This window comes from Ochlerotatus camptorhynchus, unplaced genomic scaffold, assembly GCF_037179485.1.
Source record: "Ochlerotatus camptorhynchus isolate MF236.1 unplaced genomic scaffold, CSIRO-AGI_Acam_v1.1 ptg000330l, whole genome shotgun sequence".
NCBI classification, from domain to species: Eukaryota; Metazoa; Arthropoda; class Insecta; order Diptera; family Culicidae; genus Ochlerotatus; species Ochlerotatus camptorhynchus.
Window position 1 is genome coordinate 5963186 of NW_027040818.1, and position 22019 is coordinate 5985204.

General features: G+C 40.4%; 1 protein-coding gene across 1 annotated transcript; it reads left to right on the forward strand.

Moving 5' to 3' along the window:
* Positions 1-5499: 5499 nt before the first annotated feature.
* On the forward strand, positions 5500-21337 carry LOC135708313 (guanine nucleotide-binding protein subunit beta-1-like). The gene is made up of 2 exons (XM_065230312.1): positions 5500-7324; positions 21252-21337. The coding sequence occupies exon 1, from the start codon at positions 6302-6304 to the stop codon at positions 7322-7324; it is 1023 nt and encodes a 340-aa protein (XP_065086384.1). The 5' UTR covers positions 5500-6301; the 3' UTR covers positions 21252-21337.
* Positions 21338-22019: the final 682 nt, after the last annotated feature.

The following is a 22019-nucleotide window of genomic DNA, read 5'->3' on the forward strand; positions in this document are numbered from 1 at the left end:
TTTCAGAAGATTGAATTTAATCATATCGCTTCCCGGTGAGGAGTTGTTCGATGAAAGAAGAGCCATAGAGAAATCCAGCATTGAGAATGGTCTATCCAGAGAGCCGCCGCTAGGAGACGCTTCTCGAAGAATATTTTGTGCTGGAACTGAGTCCGGACAGACCTTTTTAGCGAAATCGAATATCCATCGGTTGGAGTATTCTTCACTCTCATTGAAAGATGAGCGGTTACGCATGTTGCGAGCCACCCTCCACAAGGTGTTCATTGAGGTTTCTCGTGAGAGTCCCTCGACGAAATTGCGCCAATAACCGCGTTTTTTTGCTTTGATTAATTGTTTCAGCTTTGTCTCAAGCTTTGAATATTCCTCGAAGTATGTGGAGGTTTTGTGTCTACGAAAAGCTTTGAAAGCATCAGATTTTTCTACATACAATTTTGTGCATTCTTCGTCCCAACCAGGTGTGGCTGGTCTCCTTTTAAAGGGTGCACTTGGAACTTTTCTTTTTTGTGCTTCCAGTGAGCTTTTGTAAATTAAATCGGCTAGGAATCGATATTCTTCCAATGGTGGAAGCGCATCTATTGATTCGACACCGATTGTCACCGCCGTTGCATATTTCTGCCAGTCGATGTTCCTTGTAAGATCAAATGGAACCCGAGATGGTTCTGCAGAGTGAGGGCCACACTTTATTGAAATGATGATTGGCAAATGATCGCTACCATGGGGATCATTGATAACCTTCCACTGACAATCCAATGATAGCGATCTTGAACACAAAGATAGGTCGAGTCGGCTTTCTCGAGCCGGAGGTTTTGCTATACGTGTCGCTTCACCTTGAACACTGGTCAAATTGAAATCGTCACATAAATCTAAAAAATAGCCGCTCTATTGTCGTCATATAGATCGCCCCACCCAGTACCATGGGAGTTCATATCACCCAGAATTAATACTGGGGATGGAAGAATCGAAACTAGATTCCAGAGTTGACTACGGCTAATGGAGGTTCTTGGTGGAACGTATACTGAAGCTATGCAAAGATCTTTGTTCTTCACATTTATTTGGCAAGCAACGATTTCGACGCCTGATAGAGCAGGAAGGGAAATTTTGTAGAAAGGGTAGCACTTTTTGATCCCTAAAAGTACTCCTCCATAAGAATCGTCTCTATCCAGGCGAATAATGTTAAAATCGTGGAAGTTGAGTTCTTTATCGGAAGAAAGCCATGTTTCACAGAGAGCAAATATATCACAATCAGAATTGTGAAGTAAAAATTTGAACGAGTCTAGTTTAGGCACTAGACTACGGCAGTTCCACTGTAGCACAGTGATCATATCTTCAACCTCGTTCGACGAATTATCCATCGAAAGATATGATTGATGCAAGGAGGGGCCATGAAACAGTCAATTGCTTAAGATATGATTCTAATGTTGGAAGCAAGGCAGAAACTAAGCTTCTAAGAGGGTCTTGTATGTTGAACATGTTTAATATGAATTCCACAATGTCCGAAAAAGCTAGCAAACCGCGTTCGGACTTGGATTTCTTTTGAGAAGTTTGAGGAGCAGCTTTTTTGTTTTTCTTTTCTTTGTTGGGTAATGGCGGAAAATCCTTACTGCAGCCAGGAAGTGGAGCAGTAGGAGCCTTCGATTTAATTTTTTCATCCCCATTACCCTGGGAATTTTGCAATCCTCTGGGAGTGACTTTAGTTTTCTTACGGCGCACTTTCGGGGAGGAGCATTTTCGTTTTGAGGATCCGTTCGTTTTCAAAGGTGCGTGTACCACCGTAGAGTCACCCTCATCGGATGAGTCAGAGTCCGATTCTTCAGCTGACAAAATCGAAAATTGATTTTCATCTTGGACGGCTGATGCAGCCTTCACCATTTGTGCATATGACTGCTTGGAGCGTCCAGAGATTGAACGCTGCACTTTATCGGAGTGCTGCTTGTACATCGGGCACTCCTGCAAGGGGTGAGGATTCTCGCCACAATAAGCGCATTTTACTGATTCTTTGTGGCAAGAATCCTCTTTGTGGTTTTCACCACATTTGCCACAACGAGTTTTGTTGCCGCAATGGCTGGCTGAGTGTCCCAGCCTTTTGCAGTTGGTACAATTATATACCCTCTGTACAAACAACCGCACCGGAAAAAAAGCACCATCAACTTTGACAAAGTTTGGGAGAATTGAACCAGCGAAAGTCACCCGAAACGAGTCTGAATGCTGATAAACTTTCTTGCCATCTTGCAAAGATACTGAATGCAGTTGCCTAACATCCAGTATCTGTACCTGCTGACCGATTTTCGAGTTTTTGAAGCAACCCGATGCTCGTTTTAAATCCTCGACACTCAGACTCGCGTCGGAGACCACACCTTCTATCTCCACATCTCGAGAAGGGATGTAGATGTTGTACTCAACACTAAACAGCTCATGTTCAGCAATTTTATTTGCCACATCATAAGTCGGTGCTTCTACACGCAGTTTATTGAATCTCTCTTTATGTACCAAGATTCCCGGATACTTACGCAGCAAGTCTCTCGAAATGTCGAGAGTTTTCAAAGGTTTATTTTTAGGCCGAAAAAAGACAACCCATGGTCCTTTCGAAGACGGTTGATAGTATTTAGTTCGCGCAACGTAGGTATCTGAAGACGCCATAAGTGTTGCGCAAACGCGGTGCACAACCGCTCAAAAAGGAAAAAAAAAATACTTCAAAAAACCTTCACCAATTAATCTACTTAACTACTAGTTGTTAATATTTTGTTGCCCAGTGTATGAACAACCAAACAAAACAATACCAAAATTATCAAAAAAAAAAAAAAAAACTTTTTATTAGTTGCAAGAAGTTGCACCACTATAGCCCTCACAGCCCTATCAGGGGAGAGGGCAAAGCCACGCGCAAAATTCAATAACAAAAGCGCGGCAATGGGCTAGAGAAGACTATTGTATAGTATACTTAACACCGGCCGGTGCCGGCTGTGTGAGCTGGTGCAGCCACTCCGTTTGCTGCTTTGTTGTTGTTGCTTGCTGCTTTGGAGTGGTGATGAGATGATGACGGTGAGATGATAGTCCACCTATAGCGTCGCTAAAGGTGGCTACTTCCTCTGCTGACTGCGGTTGCCTTGGGCACTGAACTTCGTCCACGGTAGGTAAAACGCGCGATATAAAAAAACCACTATGGTGGGAAAAAAAACTCCACCGGCTACGAAACCAATACCCGCAACGGAGACACGAACAAACTACGTCCGGCTACTTCAAGCTATCGGCGAGGAATGAGTTTGTCATGGTAGTCGTAGCAACCGTTTTGTCTGTATCGTTGGTTGCTTTATGTTTTTGGATTCGCTTGGATTCAGCGATGTCTTAAAATGTTGTATGGCATTATCATGGCAATATGAGTGAGCACAGGGATCCCAATGTCCTTCAGAAAACGCTGATGTTCCATCTGCAGTTCTATCAACAATCAATACGAAACTAACGATTTTAAATTGGCTCACCACTTTAGTAGCCTATTGGTCCCAAGCAAACGATTAACGTACCCTATTCTAGTTGAAATTCTATTACTACACTATGTTTGTTTTGATTCGCTATGAAAGTTTGACAGATAACATCAGGGGTGTGTGGATTCATGCAGAACATGCAGGGTTGAGTGAAATAGCTTGGGACTGCTTGGGACCGTTGTTCTGGTACTGAGTGAGCCAAAAACAATAATGATTTTCTTCGGGACCCAGTGGTCTTAGAGTTACCTCTATGGTTCTATGCTGTCCACTACGTCCGATGTAACATCCCACATCAACATTTCCTAGATAAGCCTATTGTTTTTTGATAGGATTGAATAAGATGCTTTTATTTTCAAATATTTCATTTTTCTTACCTTTCCAATTTACGAAACGAATCCTTATCTACCTCTGCAGCCACTTGATTCACTTCTTTATTCTAAATTTTCAAAACTTCAAAGGGAAATCGGAAGTTTAACCACCAACAAAAATTTTCACTTTTTTTACAAGTATTTGACATAAGCATGGTGAGTAACATTTGTGCAGGATTACTCAAAAATGAGTAAACAATGTTTTTAGACAAACAGAGGAGAAGTTACTCACTTTGCTCAATCAATGTTACTCAGATTTTGACATTTTGTACAAAAATACCAAACTGAGTAGAAGTTACTCACTTTTGAGTAACATTGAGCGAGCGTGTCGTTTTCGTTTTTGCGGTGTATCACTGGTGTAGTGTAAGCAGGAATAAGCGCGAGTCTTTGACAGCTCAACATCATTTGTTTGTAAACAAAGGTGCATTCTATATCTACACCCTAAAATATTTCGGTGTACGGCAGTGTAGCACCGGTGTAGCTAGCTTTCATGCTAAAAAATACTGGTTTTTGAGTCAAAAGTTATTATACGTCGTTTGGTGGCCCCTATTGTTACTTAAGTCAAAGTGTATTTACCAGGATCTTCGGGAGAATTATCAATTACGTCTCCTTACGTGCAGCCCATTTATCATTTTAGGACTACCGAAATCATTTAAGCAACAAACAGTTCTATTTATTCACTTTAATAATGAGAAATCGAAACGACGAACGTACACTTTTCACTGGTTTCTCTGCGCTGTTACTTAAGGCAAACGGCATCTCCATAGAAATCGGGTGACTTAACTAACATCGAAAACTATTTTGATCGGAAGGTGATTACGTCAAAAAGCAATTTGACTGGTAAATAATTTTAAAAATGGGATGTGATCCTATATTCAGACAGTATGTAGTGTAATAGCAGGAGCATCGATTGACACTGATAGCTCGACTTTGTTTACCTTTGTTACATTCGACGTAATGAAAATTTGCTCTTGAATTTTAAAAATTTTAATAATGTTTGATTGAATTTTAAGCTTTTTTGATTATACATATATCAGTATAGAAAAAGAATAAAATTTAAGACTGGAAAGATTATTTCGAATTTATTCATGCATGAATTCTGCCGAAGTAATCATGGCTCGGACTCAATAAGGTGAAGTGGGAATCTGCATACTTTTTAAGCTTTTTTGATATAATTTATCTTTGAGTGAAGGCATCTATCTCTGAGCGGACATGTCCTGTCCTAGGTCAACGTTATTATCATACAGTGGCGACATCTACGCTGAGCTTTTACTGAATTCTCCCAATCATCTGTTGCTTTTAAGTTGGCTGCCGTAGTATTGGTTCATTCTAGCCTGTTTCACACGCACACATTATCCCGTTAGCTGGTCCGTCGGATTAGTGATCGGCGCTACGTTACGAACGGCACAGGGCGACAACGGTGTGTATGTGCGTACATATTTACTCAACATCCGTAATCACAAAATCAGTAGAATCGTTCGTGGGGTTCGCGCTCGCGAATGTACGTGTGAGATCATCCAATTTTTCCTCATCATCGCAATCGTACTTAATAAATAATACTCGTACAGTATAGGTAGAAACTCCATCACCAAAACCAATGGAGGCAATCGCGTAATTAAATGCAAATAGCGACGAGCGAAGAGAAGAACAAACTCGTCGTCGGTCGTTGTTCACAACGCACAGTGTCTGTCTGTCAGTGTCAGTTTTTGTCGGATGAAAAATAGGAGCGAATAACCAACCAGTCCAGCAACAGTCGAGTGGTGTGTGTCGTAAAATTCGTGTGCTGATTTGAAATTATTTTACGTGGAAAATTTGGCACTTTACGCGTCTCGGAAACGTCGCGAAAGTCGGTGGAACGTATCGGCCAGGAAGTGCGTTTGTTGGACGAACCGGGAGTTGGCTGGAATTTGTGCGTTTTTTTCCATTCGATTCCGGAGGGTCGGGGAGTAAATTGGTTCGTTTCTCTCGTGTTGGTGGTTGTATCGCTGCGCTGCTGGTTGGCTGACTGGCTGGTGTCAGGAAAAAGGAAGAAGGAAGTGCTGTGCGGGTGGCAAGTGCGGAGCGGAAACCTCAATGACGAGACTCGGCTGATGTGAAGAAGACTACAACAGCAGCGGAGCGGGCGGTTGATGACGGTGATGATGATTGTGATCGAGCAGCAGCACCAGCAACAAATATAGCAACTGTTTTCTGATGAAAAGTAATGGACGAAACTCGGTGATCATTTTGATGCGGCGTGATAATTGTGTTAGTGGAGTTTTTCTCGATCTCGCTGGTGCTTGTTAATTGGTTCAGAGAGCAGCTACTGGAAAAAATAGTAGCCAAGCGAGAAAAAGTTGTACAATCCGAATATAATACGCGAAAGAGAAGAAAAAAGGTGTTTACTAGGTGTGATTAGAATTCGCATATATTTTTCGTTGTTTGTGTGTCGGAACGAAGAAATCACTCTTGAAGAAAATGAATGAAATCGAAGCTCTTCGAGTTGAGGCGGAGCAGCTGAAAAATGCCATTCGAGATGCACGGAAAGCAGCTTGTGACACATCGATCCTGCAGGCCACCAGCCATCTGGAGGCCGTTGGGCGGATTCAGCTTAGAACCAGGCGAACCTTGCGAGGTCATTTGGCCAAAATCTATGCTATGCACTGGGGTAGCGACTCCCGGTACCTAGTGTCTGCATCACAAGACGGAAAGCTAATAGTATGGGATTCACACACCACCAACAAGGTTCATGCAATTCCACTCAGATCGTCGTGGGTTATGACGTGTGCATATGCTCCATCCGGGAATTACGTTGCCTGCGGTGGCCTGGATAACATCTGTTCCATCTACAATCTCAAAACTCGCGAGGGTAACGTACGAATTGCTCGGGAATTGGGAGGCCACACGGGTTACCTATCCTGCTGCCGATTCTTGGATGATAATCAGATTGTAACCAGCTCGGGTGATATGTCTTGCGCCCTGTGGGACATCGAAACCGGTCAACAGTCCACGTCCTTCCAAGGTCACACCGGTGACGTGATGGCCCTTTCGCTAGCGCCCCAAAATAAGACATTCGTTTCCGGAGCCTGTGATGCTACTGCCAAACTGTGGGACGTTCGTGAAGGCCAATGCAAGCAGACATTCCCTGGACACGAGAGCGACATCAATGCCGTTGCCTTCTTCCCGAGCGGTCAAGCTTTTGCCACCGGTTCCGATGATGCCACCTGCCGTTTGTTCGACATCCGTGCAGACCAGGAACTGGCCATGTACTCGCACGATAACATCATCTGCGGCATAACGTCGGTAGCATTCTCCAAATCCGGTCGACTACTGCTGGCCGGGTACGATGACTTCAACTGCAACGTGTGGGACACGATGAAGGCCGAACGAGCCGGTATCCTGGCCGGCCACGATAACCGCGTATCCTGCTTAGGGGTCACCGATAATGGCATGGCCGTGGCGACCGGCTCGTGGGATTCTTTCCTGCGCGTGTGGAACTAGGTGAGTGTGTTTGCTGAGTATTTTGAGGATATCGCTGACGCTGGATTTAACAACATTTCATTTTTCATTCACAATCATGATTGTCCCGAATGTCCCGTCTCCGAACGCCACATTACCATTACACCGATTGTTAACAGAAGGCAGAATATCTTTCGGGAAAGTAGCCATTAGGAGTAATGGCGTTTGGGGAATTGACATTCGATATCTATAATTGCATATCAGTCCCATATGGAGTTTCGTCAATTTTAAGATAGCAACGTTATCCACTATCAATTGGCATCAAATTTCATATTACGTGGATTATGAAAATGTGAAAACAACATCAAGGCAGTTTGTCCCATTGAGCAAAGTAATCGCATATCATCCCCATCCTGAAATTCGATCGTACAAAGGTCTAGTTACAGTTCTGTTATTTAGATTGCCATATTTTTCGCTAATATGTATAACAAATAATGCCAGCTCCATTGTAACTGATTTTAACTTGATAAAATATCAATTACAGGACTGATAGTAGGTCACTTTTTAGTGACTTGGTCACTATTTTGAAGTCAGTCACTAAAAAGTCACTTTTTACATCCAAAGGTCACTAAAATCACTTTTTCACAACCAAAATAAATTGAAACCTTTTAATATCAACAAAATGTTGAAATTGAGTACTTGGCACTAAGGAAGTCTACAGTAGTTATGACAAAATATGCGTGTATGTTAAAAAATCTAAATTTTAACTAGGGTGACCAGTGAACCAAGGAACTTTCAACACCAGGAAAAATACTGGGAAAAGCCTTCAATTTCGATTACAAATCGGGGAAAATATAGCTTCTTTTCCCGAAACTAAATGCTATACCTTCAAAACTTTTCAGAAGAATTATCAAGTAATTTAATTTCTAGGCACGACACCAAGATATTTCAGAGAAGAATACCGAGTCTGCACTACGAAAAGCTCATCTAGAATTAAGTGCTCGGAGGGCCAATTTCTTCACCTCCGCTTAAATCTGAAACCAGGTTTACCCATATAGTTAAACCAGGCTTAAGGCTTAAGCGGAGGTGAAAAAACCGGTACAGTTGAAAGTAGTGCTCCACGTGCGTTTTATTAAGAGTTCTGAGAAGAAATCTATGATGATTGGATGAGGGTTCTTGGTCCTATTCTAATAAGATTTCAAAATTAGTTCTGTGTTTTTTTGATTAAGAGAGCTCTGATGAGAATTCCCTGGAACTCCCGTTGACTCCAAAGATGATTTCTACGTATAGTTCTAAAAGAATTCTGGGGTGATTTCAGAGGATACTTACAAGAGACTCTAGAGAGTTCGAAATAAGTTCCGAGAGGAATTCTAATGGAATCGAATTTTGAGGGTTCAATCTCAATGGAATTCTGAGAAGAGTTTCAAGGGTATTCTGAGATAGATTTTTGTTTTGAAAATTCTGAGGTGAATACGAATTAAATTTGCAATAAAGTTCAGGGTAGAAGTCTATGATTATACTAAGCAAAAATTTATAACATTTCTGAGGTTAACTGCACGGGAATTCTAAGCAGAGTTCAAGTAAATTTAAAATGGCTTTATGGAAGGAACGTTCAGAGAATTCATGGAACAGTCATTAACATATTTAAAATAATCTACTTTATGATGGAGAAGTAACCGATGAATTAGCTACAAGCTGTAGCATGCCATGATAATATGTAGTAACGAATAAATTTAGTTTTCAATTCACACCAAGCAGACCTATTCACTCAATTGTACCATTACTTTAACTAATCATGTGTTATTACTTCATACGTGAATCTAACGGTTTACATAGTTGGAGATGCTTATCGTCAAATATTAGACTTAAGGTGGACATTTGATACGATCGATGAGGAGATGAAAGTATAGAGTTGATAGTTGTATATAAAAAGTAGAAAGCGAGAAAAGGACAATTTTGAGGAAGGTTCGAATCGGGTAGATGCTTACGTCAGAATACGTAAAGAGTGGAACGGTCAAAAATTGGTCATCGTAGTCTTAGACAGACAGCTCTAGTGGCAGAAAAGGTTGGTTGATTTCTAGTGCCTGGTCGTCCTCAGGAATGGAGATGTTATCCAACAAGTGCGTCGACACATCATTGGTTCGTACGACCGAAGCGGTTATCGCACCCGTCCAGATCAAAGATAGAAACGAAGGCCAGGGCTGGTTCTTTCGAGGGATGGTTCATGAATAGCTGCGTGCTAGCCCTCAGTACATGTCTCCTGACTTTCATTGCAGCTTTAATCTCGGGGAATCACCATGATAGTGACTTGGGTCACGGAATGGATCTGGTGTGTACGATAGACTAGTGCTGCTTGATGAATGGAGTTGAATGCTAACCGCAGGATGGCCACTGAACCGGGAATCGAAAACAACCGGAAATTTGACTGGAACTTTAACATATAAAAAATCCGATCTAATCTTATAATCTTGAATCTAGCACCATAATTTTGAACAGTTTTTCAATACCAGGATCTTGAAATTTGTACTCAATCGGCGTTTCTGAATGTTGAATTTCTATACACGGAATCCAAACTGGATTGTTTCTTTGGAACTTATTTCAGATTATTTTTACGAATTTCACAAGGATTTCCTTAGAATAATTTCAAAATATCATCGAGAATTACTTTAACTTTTAGGATTCCCCTCACTTGTGATTTTGTCCAATATCGGGAGTACCCACTATTCTCCATAAAGTTTCAGGATTCTGTGCAAAACACTATAGGAATTCCCTCCAGAAAAAATAATATTGGAATTCATTCTACATTTATCTTTGTACTTGTACACTTGAAATATTATAAAAAATCTCTTGGTATGCCATTAAAAATTTGGAATAGTAGAACCAGTATTGGAGGTACTAAGAAAATGTATTTATTAAAATATAAATAACGACATTCATGTAATTTTTATACGCTTTCAATCTATTTTGCTAGCAAAATATTACATTGTGATTAAATTGAATACGTTTTTCAAAAACTCGTCTTCCATTAATAGGAATACTGTTCCAGTAGTTGTGGTAGTTGATAACTTTGGTTCCTAGTGGAACGCATTGGCTTCTTATGGATTCCACTATTACACTACCGCAACTTTTGAACTACTACCAAGTTGCAAGTATGCAAATCTATTTTATTTTAGAAGAGTTATCTATGAAAAATAAATTTATCAGGTCTTCGACTATTTTTCTAGCATAAACCCCATACCCCAACTATAGGTACACCATTATTACTGCCCTATCCCTTTTCACTTCAGAATTCCATAAAAAAATGCCCTTGAGAGGATCTCTTGCAATTTTCATAGAATTCTCTGAAAATCTCCTTATATTTTTTTAAATTTCTTTAGAATATCCTGGAACACTACTTAGAGTTGCTTAAGAAATATGATCAAAATTTCCTGCAAAATCCTTCCAGAAACTTCTTGAAATTCCATCAAATTTCTTAACAATTTTCTTTCAGCAAAATTCTGCATAAAATTTTTGATCTATATAGACATAGACCCTGCGCAAGTGTAAAGCAGCAGAGAAGAGAAGACAGACTCACACCCAGAAACAACCAAAGCTCAATGTGTTGCCATTGCTCCGACAGGTCGGACGCAAGGAGCGCCACTCAATGGGAAACCCAGCAAAAAGACAAAATTCTTCTTCGTTATGCTCTTCTTCATCTCCTATGCATGCAGTCGTGGTAAGCAAAGTCTGCAAAGAATTCTGCTTGTTGTATTATATTCGCTCCCTGTGCCGCACCGAGTGTACCGCTCATTGTGTGGATCGCTTTCTCACAGATTAGTTGGAAAAGAGTGTGCGAACTAAATGGGAGAACCACACACTCTTTGTCGAGTGTCGTGAGATGCATGCACAAAGTTTCCAGCCCTAGTTACCATGCTTCTGCGTTAATTTTCCTTCAGATGTTACTGCTGTTCTTAATGGCGACATCTAATGGAAATTACGCATACACTTAGTTCCGTTAATTGTTAACAGGGGGCAGTGCGGTCAAAACATACATGGTACCTCTATATATGCAGTTAGTTTAACATCTGGAGTTCCTCCTTTCTCACATATTCGGCGTCAAAAATACTTTCCAAGCTCCGCCCCTGGACGGAAAATCAAATTGCATAAATAGGGGTACCACATTTTTTCAAGACTAGGTACTATCTTTTGTAGTCTGTGAAAGGGAAATCACATATCGTGTGCCATCAATACACATGTTGACTTCATGGGATTTTAATGAGACTAGCAGTAAAACGGGTAGAAAATGTGTGGGAAAATACAGTTTATATTTAATTGTAGCTTGTTAAACAATAATATCCGGGAAAAAACTTAACGACTAATTTCGTTAAGTTGTCGATCACTTTTCTCTATTTTTATAAAGATATTTTTATTACTTCCTACCAGCGGAACAGCGCCATCTCTGTTGAAAATGACCTGAAGATATGATTCATTAGATGCTCTTGGAATAATTATCCATTTTTCCTTGCAGCTCTCCTCAGAATTACTCTTTGATCAATGAATCGATCAACATTAAAGAGATTTTTAGCCTTAGATGAAGTCTCAGGATTGTAGTAGTATCATAACAAACAGTCATAATACCGAACCTGCAAAATGCGAGGTGATGGTGTGAACAAGCTTGCCGTTCGGCAACGAGACAGTCGTGCTGTGTCACAGAGTCGACACGCCTTTGGTTGGTTCGGTATTATGACAGTTAAGTTTGCCTTGCGGTTAATTAATTTTAAATCGTTTTGAAAATTGCCTTAGAATGCTCCGGAATTCCTTCCGATTTACTTAAAAGTTCCCTGAAATTCTACTCATAATCCCCATAATAATCTCTTCAGAACTACGTTAGAAACCACTTGTAGTTCTTATTACAGTATTCTTTAAATACTTCTCTAAATTTCAAATTCCATTGAAAATCTACCCAGCCATCCTTTATAATTATCGATCGAATTTCTTTACAGTTTTCCTTTACTCATTTTGCATTCTCATCCTAATACTCTAACCAATGCTTTGAGGTGTCAGAATCTCAAAATGTTATCCTAGTCCAAGAGCGTAAAGGGCGAACACGAAATTATTGCGACACATTCAACAGGGCATAACTTTTTTACCATTGGGTAAAAATTAACCAAATTTTGCACACTTTCTCATTGATGTGTATTGTGTACATGCTGTCAAACTCGAAGTCGTGTTTTTTGATTCAACGAAAATGGAGGTGAACCAACGCAAGTTGAGAGAACAAATTCTTTCCAAGCACCTGGAATTTCCTGACCTGTCGCACCGGCAGTTGGGGAAAATGTTGAACATTCACCATTCAACCGTCTCCAGAGTGTTGAAGCGGTTCCAGGAGCGGTTGACGTTGGACCACGGCAAAGGAGCTGGAAGAAAACCGGGACCGGAGAACAAAAAGACGTCTCAAGCCGTGATTTGGTTAAAAAGATCGGCATGTCGCAGAGCTACGTCCAGAATGCAAAGAAGAGAGCTGGACTACATACATACAAGGTACAGAACTTCCCAAACCGCGATGAGCGGCAACAATCGACGGCTAAAACTCGGGCACGGAAGCTCTACGAGAAGATGCTGACAAAATATGGCTGCTGTGTGATGGACGACGAAACGTATATAAAAGCCGATTTTAAGCAAATTCCGGGGTTGGAGTTTTTCACCGGCAAGAGCAAGTTCGATGTGGACGACAAATTTAAGAAGAAGAAAATGTCGAAGTTCGCCTCCAAATATCTCATTTGGCAGGCCATCTGCTCTTGCGGACTGAGGAGTGAGCCTTTCGTGACAAAGGGCACAGTAAATGGCGAGATCTACAAATCTGAGTGCCTCGAGAAGCGCCTTTTGCCGTTCTTGCAGCAGCACGACGAAGCTCCGCTATTTTGGCCAGATTTGGCATCATGCAACTATTCTAAAAGTGTCCTGGAGTGGTATGAGGCCAATTCTGTCCATTCTGTTCCAAAGGACATGAATCCGCCAAACTGTCCGGAGCTGCGCCCGGTGGAGCAGTACTGGCCAATAATGAAGCGGGAGCTTCGGAAGAGCAAGAAGACAGTCAAAGACGAGAAGGACATGTTAAGAAAATGGAAAAAAAACTGAGAAACTGGTACCGGATGACACTGTAAAGACTTTGATGGAGGGCATCAAGCGAAAATGCGTTCAATTTTACACTCAAGGCTCCATCGATTAACTTTTCTTTTGATTTTTGAAGTAAATATATGTATAAAACTACCCTAAAATTTTGGTTTGATTCTAAACATTATAAGAAAATTGGCATGACATTTTCGGTGTCGCAATAATTTCGTGTTCGCCCTTTAGGAGTACGTCTTTCGGCAACATATGGGGGGTGTAATTTCAAAAAACCAAAATCGATTGCGTTACGAAAAGTGGTTAGGTTTTTACCACTTATAACTCTGTCAATTGCTGATGGATATTAATTCTAAACAAGTCAATCTATTGAAATGTCATCTACAAATCTTTCCCTAGCAGAGATTTAAAAATCGAATTCACTCCGGTCTCACCGAACGGTGTTTATTCAATCACCGCGTGTGATGAGAGGTGGTGTCCAGTGGTCATCATCAATGCTTTCGGCGCGTAGCGTTGTACACGACGAAAGGCTGCCCGCAAGCACGAGCTACAGCCCACTAATCGGTCCATTCGCCGAAGAAGAACAAAGAAGTTGCACCACTACTGATCGGATTTCAGTTGCTCGTCGTAAGCCGCTGTGGACCATCTATGCCAAGCGCGTCACCCACGTTCCAAACAACATACAGCTCGCCAGCCTCATCCGTGTTGAACACACTTATAGCTCAGCATTACTCAACCACCACAACAAAATGGTCCTTTTAAGGACCACCATTACTTTGTTAAAGAGAATTTTGTTGACATTTATCAAGATCATCAATCGGATGCCAGTTCCCATATGTTTGAATCTAACGTAAAACAACATTGAGGGTGTAATTTCAAAAACCAAAGTCGGTCGCGGCATGAAAGTGGTCAATCGCCAATCGATAGGACGTGGTGTATTGTAATAGTTCACAAAATGACTAGTGTTCCTTCAATAATTTGAAAGAATCTCAATCATCTGTATGCACCGGATGAACACCGTTTCTACCTTCTCCAAGAACATCAATTGAGGACTACTATGCCATCGCCCTTCACCAAACTGTTCACCAATCGATCCAGGTACAAGACAAGATCACCGCTATCATCTCCAAGAACTCGAGGAAAGAATTTTAATTTTCAGGACCACAAATGACTGATAAAAGAGTTAACTAAAGACTTCAAGTAAGAGCAGACACATCGTCCAGGATTGGCTTCATGGAAACCGACAGAGCACATCAAAAACAGAATTCTCAAACTGCTTCCGAATTTCAACCTATGGATTTTTTTCACTGATAAAGAGTTAAGAAATCAATTTAATATTTGCTTTACTTTTGCTGTGACATCAAAACTATCTTTCGTAATCCTACGTCAAATCTACGGTCGTGTCTTGGATACAACATTTTACTTTTTTTAATCTGAAATCTTTAAAATATATAGGCCATATACCCCACCCCTTGGCTAGTTTTTGCCCCTTGTTGTTGGTGGGCGGGCTTAATTTCATGCTTTATAGTGGAGTATTGGAGACGGTAGGTTTATGGCCGGCGTTGCTGACTCATGCCGCGATAGAATGGCGCCATGGGCAGGCAATGGGGATTACTAAGCTTCCCCTCTCTGATGAACCAATACATGAGAAAACCAAAGCAGTGATAGTATCACACTTGTTACTCCTTTGTTTGAGAGCCGCGTTGTAGTACGCTTACGTATAGGCACTGACGTTGGGTGCGATACTGGCGGGTTTTGCCGCAAATCACTCGTATTTTATTTATTTTTACGCAGATAGATTTATTTGGGTTTGCAAGGGAATTATACTTTTGAAATATTTCAGAAAGTGCCCAACAGTGTTCCTTCTATTTGCGTGACAAGCTTTCATTGTTGTTTTCATTGAGGTATTACTCAGGGAACAATGATAAACACTATTTTTGTACATGGTATTGTAACTAATCTTATATATGCTTCATTTTGATTTGGGATAAGTGTTTGAACTATGGCTCGGGATTCCCACTGTAGCGTGCTTCTATTGTGACATACCCATACGTATTTTTGTGGTGCAACATAGTGGAAACAAGTGAGCATAGCTGAAGCATTACCCTATGTAATTTAAAAATCAGCTAGGAAACTAACTTCAAAGTGAAGCATTTTATTCACTCCTAATAAAGATAAATAATAATAATTTTATTCACTTAAAGGTGTCACCTGGGTCGAACTAAGATATAATAAATATAGGTCAAAGTCAAAAGTACTTGAAACACGTTTAACTTTAGATTACAAGCACAAGTGTAGGTAGTTAATAAAGCAAAGATTATGATTGATTAGGTGAATTAGAAATTGCAATTATATAGTAAATTAGGCTAATGTGATATCATAATCATCAAACGAACTTAAATAAGAAAATTCAGAAAGTCTAATAACATTAGGTAGATTAACAAAAGAATTAGTATGCGGGGGGTCCGCTTAGGGAGGCAACTAACCTTTAAAGTTGTAGAATAAATCTTCCTATTTAGTCTTGAACCTCAATTAGAAAACGCAAGCAAACCAATAGCATTTAGTAAATGAACAAGGAGAGGAATAGTTTAGGTGATAAGTAAAAGTAGAGGTTTGTAACAATTGATAACTTTTAATCTTTTGTAGGAATGTTTTTTCCCCTGAGTTTTTTTTGATAACTATATTATTCTCTCATTACGCGAAATCTCCGATATATGCGGTTAAAGCATTTGAGTTAACTTATTTCTTAGTGTTTAAGTACTTACATTTGTAAACAGCAGTCAATGTTAATCTATGAACTAAACCCTACGTGACTGTAAAATCGATCTTTTCTTATGCATCGATGTATGTTTAACTTTTCGCGACTGTCGGAATCAACGCGCCTACGTCTACGGAGCTTACGCAGAAGTGATTCGCAATTCGGTAGAGCTTGTCAAAAGTGTTTAGAGCTTATGTAGTTTAGAATTTGTTCGGTACGGTCGCGAAATTTTGAAATGATTGATACGTGCAGTAAAATAACTAAATTGAAACAAAGCTCAATAGTAAAATAAGTAAAATATCTAGGGAGGAAACCAAAATTAATCAACTTGCCAACATAGACTATTTCCTCTCCAATCTGATCTTGGACAGCGCGCTTCAAGTTCAAACTCGGCCGGTTCCAGGAACGTCTTTCCGTAGCAAACCTCCTTCCCCTTGGTGGGACCAGCAATGCACTGAGGTTTATCGACGCGTTTAAGCTTTTCCGGAAACGTGGAACACCCGTACATTTCGAAGCGTACTCGGTTCTTGAACGCTAACTCAAGAGCCTCATAAAAGCCAAGAAACGCGGATACTGGCGGCAATTCGTGGACGGATTATCGCGCGAAACGTCGATGAATACGCTTTGGAACGCGGCGCGAAGGATGCGTAACCGGTCTTCGAACAACGAGAGCGAGGAGTACTCAGATCGTTGGATTCTCAAGTTCGCGCGAAAAGTATGTCCTGATTCCGTGCCGGCACAGATGATTCCTCGCGAAACGACGAATTCTGCAGACGAGATCAGCCAGCCTTTTTCAATGCTGGAGCTCTCACTCGCGCTCCTTTCGTGTGGCAATTCGGCTCCGGGGGCTGATAGAATCAAGTTCAACTTGTTGAAGAACCTCCCAGACGTCGCTAAGAGGCGCATGTTGAACTTGTTTTGTCAGTTCCTGGAGCTCAATATTGTTCCGGATGATTGGAGGCGGGTGAGAGTTATAGCCATTAAAAAGCCTGGAAAACCCGCGTCAGATCATAACTCGTATCGTCCCATCGCGATGTTATCGTGCATTCGAAAATTGTTGGAGAAAATGATCCTTTTTCGCTTGGACAAATGGGTTGAGACGAACCACCTACTCTCAGATACTCAATTTGGTTTCCGTAGGGGCAAAGGAACGAACGACTGTCTCGCGTTGCTTTCCGCAGAAATTCAGTTGGCTTTTGCTAAAAAAGAGCAAATGGATTCTGTCTTCTTGGATATTAAGGGGGCTTTTGATTCAGTATCGGTTGAAGTCCTTTCAGACAAACTCCACGCTTTTCTCATGGAAACTCTACAGCTTCACGATTTAGCTACATGGGTCTCCCCCAGGGCTCATGTTTAAGCCTCCTTCTGTATAATTTCTACGTCAGAGAAATTGACAATTGTCTAAGTGACAACTGCACGTTGAGACAACTTACAAATGACGGAGTAGTGTCTATGACAGGGTCCAGAGAGGCCGACCTGCAAAGACCCTTACAGGATACCTTAGACAATTTGTCTACTTGGGCTATCCAGCTAGGTATCGAATTCTCCTCGGAGAAAACTGAGTTGGTCGTTTTTTCTAGGAAGCATAGCCCAGCACAACCGAAGCTTCAACTTTTGGGTAAGCCGATCACTCATTCCATGTCTTTCAAATATCTTGGGGTCTGGTTCGATTCAAAATGCACCTGGAGATCCCACATTGAGTATCTGAAGCGGAAATGCCAACAAAGGATCAATTTTCTCCGAACAATTACCGGAACGTGGTGGGGAGCCCATCCGCAAGATCTTCTAACGTTGTACCGGACAACGATTTTATCGGTTTTAGAATACGGTAGTTTTTGCTTCCAGTCGGCGGCTAAAACGCACATCATCAAACTGGAACGGATCCAGTATCGTTGTCTTCGTATCGCGTTAGGATGCATGCACTCCACTCATACGATGAGTCTCGAAGTGTTAGCGGGCATGTTGCCACTCTCTGATCGGTTTTCGGAATTATCCCTCAGGCTCCTCACCCGTTGTGAAATTATGAACCCACTGGTGATTGCAAACTTTGAGAAGCTTCTTGAGCTAAACCCTCAAACTCGTTTTATGTCATTGTACTACGTGTACATAACACAGGATGTCAGCCCTTCACAGCATAATCCTCAACGTTTATGCTTCTCCGACTTCGACAATTCTGTTCATTTTGATTTATCCATGACGCAAGAGATTCGCGGAATCCCAGAGCATCATCGTTCCATGATTGCTCCGTCAATTTTCGCTGCAAAGTTTGGCCAAGTTGATTCCGCAAGATCGTTCTTCACAGATGGATCATTAATAGAGGCGTCCGCTGGTTTTGGTATTTATAACGAATTTCATAGCGCCTCTCGAATGCTTCATGCTCCTTGTTCCGTATATGTTGCGGAACTGGCGGCAATACATTATACGCTAGAAACGATCGCCTCACTTGCACCAGATCATTATTTTATTTTTACGGATAGTCTCAGTTCTGTCGAGGCTATTCGCTCCATGAGGCCGGTAAAGCACTCTTCGTATTTTCTCATGAAAATACGAGAGCTTCTAAGTGCTTTATCTTTAAGATCTTTTGTCATCATCTTTGCATGGGTCCCATCTCATTGCTCGATTCCGGGCAATGAGAAGGCGGACTCGCTTGCAAAGGTGGGCGCTATGGAAGGCGATATTTACGATCGACAAATCGCCTTCGACGAATTTTTCTTCATTTGGAGTGAAGGGAGTTTGGGACGATGGTTATATTCAATCATCCCTAAGGTGTCGAAGAGTCCTTGGTTCAAGGGGTTGGATGTGGGTCGAGACTTCATTCGTCTGATGTCTCGCCTCATGTCCAATCACTACTCGTTAAACGCTCACTTGTTCCGTGTTGAGCTGGGGGACAGTAATCTCTGTGAATGTGGACAAGGTTACCAGGACGCAGATCACATTATTTGGTCATGTGCTGAGCACCGTGGAGTCAGATCCGAGTTGTACGATTCCCTTCGGGCTCGAGGTAGACAACCTAATGTTCCAGTTCGGGATATTTTGGCTAGACGCGATCTGGAGTTTATGCAACTCATATATGTTTTCTTGAAGAATATTAACCATAGATTGTAAGTTTGATTAACCTTGTGTTTAGTTTGTGTTTTGTATGGGTGTGTGTATTTTTTTTGTAGATTTGTTTATGTAATAATTGTATAATTACAGAGTTGATATAACGTCGATAGGATTAAGTATATGTTTTAGAAATAGTGAAATTTTTTAATCATAAATCATATTCCAAATCTCCTTTTCCCTCTTCCGATCCAAACAATTGTCATCCACTAACCTCAAGAAGACCGCGAGTAATCGGTTCAAATCCTTTAATTTTAGATTTAAGATATTTATAATGTATAAAGAAAATGATAACTTGGCTCTGTAAAGTTTATTCGATTGAGCCTACACAAAAAAAAAACATAGGCTATCACATTTATTTTGGTGGCACTCTTTAAGTGATAATAAGCTGTTTTTTTTTCTCTACGGTTGTCTCACGCGGCGTTCGTAATTTGCGCGATATCTTACGTAATTTAGATGTTTAGCTCTAAACGGTTTTACTGACTCGAGGTCGTTTCTTAAGCGGTTTTGGTGCAGGTTAAACCTTTGGCGGCTGTCAGAATCAACGCGCCTCCGTCTGCGGAGCTTAGGCAGAAGTGATACGCAATTCGATAGAACTTGTCAAAGGCTTTTGAGCTTATGTAGTATAGAACTTGTTCGGTACGGTCGCGAAATCTTGAAATGATTGATACATTCTTTAAATTAAACTAATTTTATACAAAGCTCAGTGGTAAATAAGTAGAATATCTAGGGAGGAAACAAAAATTAATCAACTTGCCAACATAGGCTATCACATTTATTTTGGTGGCACTCTTTAAATAATAATAAGCCTTTTTTCTAGCTTCGGTTGTCTCGCGCGGCTTTCGAAATTCGCGCCGTTTTCGTAACTTACATAATTTAGATATTTCGTTCGAAACGGATTTTCTTATTTAATCGGATTACTACGCGGATGTATCTACGCGCACACGTCACAGCATTTTTTCCATATCTATCTTGAAACAATACACACGGAATCCAGTGTTCAAGCTGCCAACATAGGATAGTCCTTCTGCTGTATTGTCAAAGATAGAAGCAAAATTTATTCAAATGGGTCAAGTCTTGAAAACTAAGCTGTCACGCAGCTCTAGATTGATACCCAATAAAAAAAAGAAATCAACACTTTGACTACTTTTAATTTTTACTAAAAATTCCAGGGTTTGTCCGCAAGATTCTATAGCTGGTTCTTTTATTTGTTATAACTTTTTAAATGCTTTCTAGTCTCAGAATCTTGACAATTATGACTACAGTATATTTTTTTTCAAATCTGTGATCTTGAAAACTTATCAAAATCCCACATTTTAATTATTTTTTCTTCATATCTTGCATCAAGAAAAATTTGAAGAAAAGTTCTAGTTTCAGACTCTACACAAATCCGCAGTGTTTTGGGATTTGGGCGTAATTGCTTTTGTAAACAAAAACACGTAAATTGCCGATTTCTTGCAAACAGAAGCTCAATCTCGTAACCAAACTATACCGAATGATAGAGAAATAATTCCTCTACCTGATAGTGTTATTAGTTTTTGAGATTGAGCTTTTACTTGCGAAAAATCGGCGATTGACCTGTTTGTTTACAAATGCAATTACGCCCAAATCTCAAATCACTCCGGAAATTTCAAAGATGTATCTAGCTTTAAAAAAAGTGATTGAAATTGAGTTTTAAAAGTATCTCGAAAGATCAATTATTTGTTTGGAATACATTAAGTGACTCATAGAGTTCAATTTTGACTTTCAGCTTTAAAAAATATTTTCTGTAATTTTGCTTTTGTTTTTTTTTTTACAAATAACTACCGAAAATTTAAAGTTGGTCGCCTTTTTAAAAATGCGTTCAATTTCGTTTTTTGTTGAATATTAACAACCGGGATTTTTTTTTAATTTGAGCCGGGAAAAAACCGGGAGCTTTAAAATTAAAATTCACTGGCCACCCTGTTATGTACGCACTTACTTGCATTGACCCAAGCCTATTTTTCTTCTCTACTTTACCCAAAGGAACGGAAACGACGGCACCTGGAAGGGAAGGATGAGCGCACAACACAAATCCACCAGAAACCAACAGCAAGCAGCAATCAGCAACACACGACGGAAAATAGGAGATACATGGTCACGCAATAGTCATGTTGTACTATTTCTTTCACGATCCACGCACACACCCACAACAAACTGCAAACGAACTCTGTGCTTCAATTTGTTTTGTTTTTTTTTTTTCGAAACCCAACTCACGCCGGATCGCCAAAACTACCGGAACGAAAAATAGTTACACACTGCTACTACCTAATTCCACACAATCCGAGAGTAGATCAATGGGGCAGCTTTTAGTAGCGTGGTAAAATAGGGAGGAAAAAAAAAGAAGACAGAGATAGGGGAGAAGCAACTCGAGCGCGAGCGCGTAAGCCAAAAGTTTGTTAACAGTTAACAGTAAGTGCCTTCAGAGTGTTATAAGCGCACCAATTTTTATTCATCCTTTTTATATCGTATATGTATACACGTAAAAACAAAATATACAAGGTTTACAAGTACTGTTAGTTAACTTCCACGGTAATGATGAGGAAAACAAATCGTAGTTAAAAGAGTAATGTCTATAAAACAAAATAAAACAAAAGTAAATTCAACGACGCAGCAAGAAGGAAAAGTTCTAGGTTTTTAAGAAGTAGGTATCAGTTCACTACTTGTTTATATGTCATTCTTGTTTAGGAACAAAGTCTCACTGGAAGAAATTTTTTTTATCTACTTTTGGCTACTTGCATAGGTTTTATTATC

Bases quoted from the DNA above. Each gene is read 5' to 3' on its own strand.
- LOC135708313 (XM_065230312.1), top strand. From the start codon at position 6,302: ATGAATGAAATCGAAGCTCTTCGAGTTGAGGCGGAGCAGCTGAAAAAT.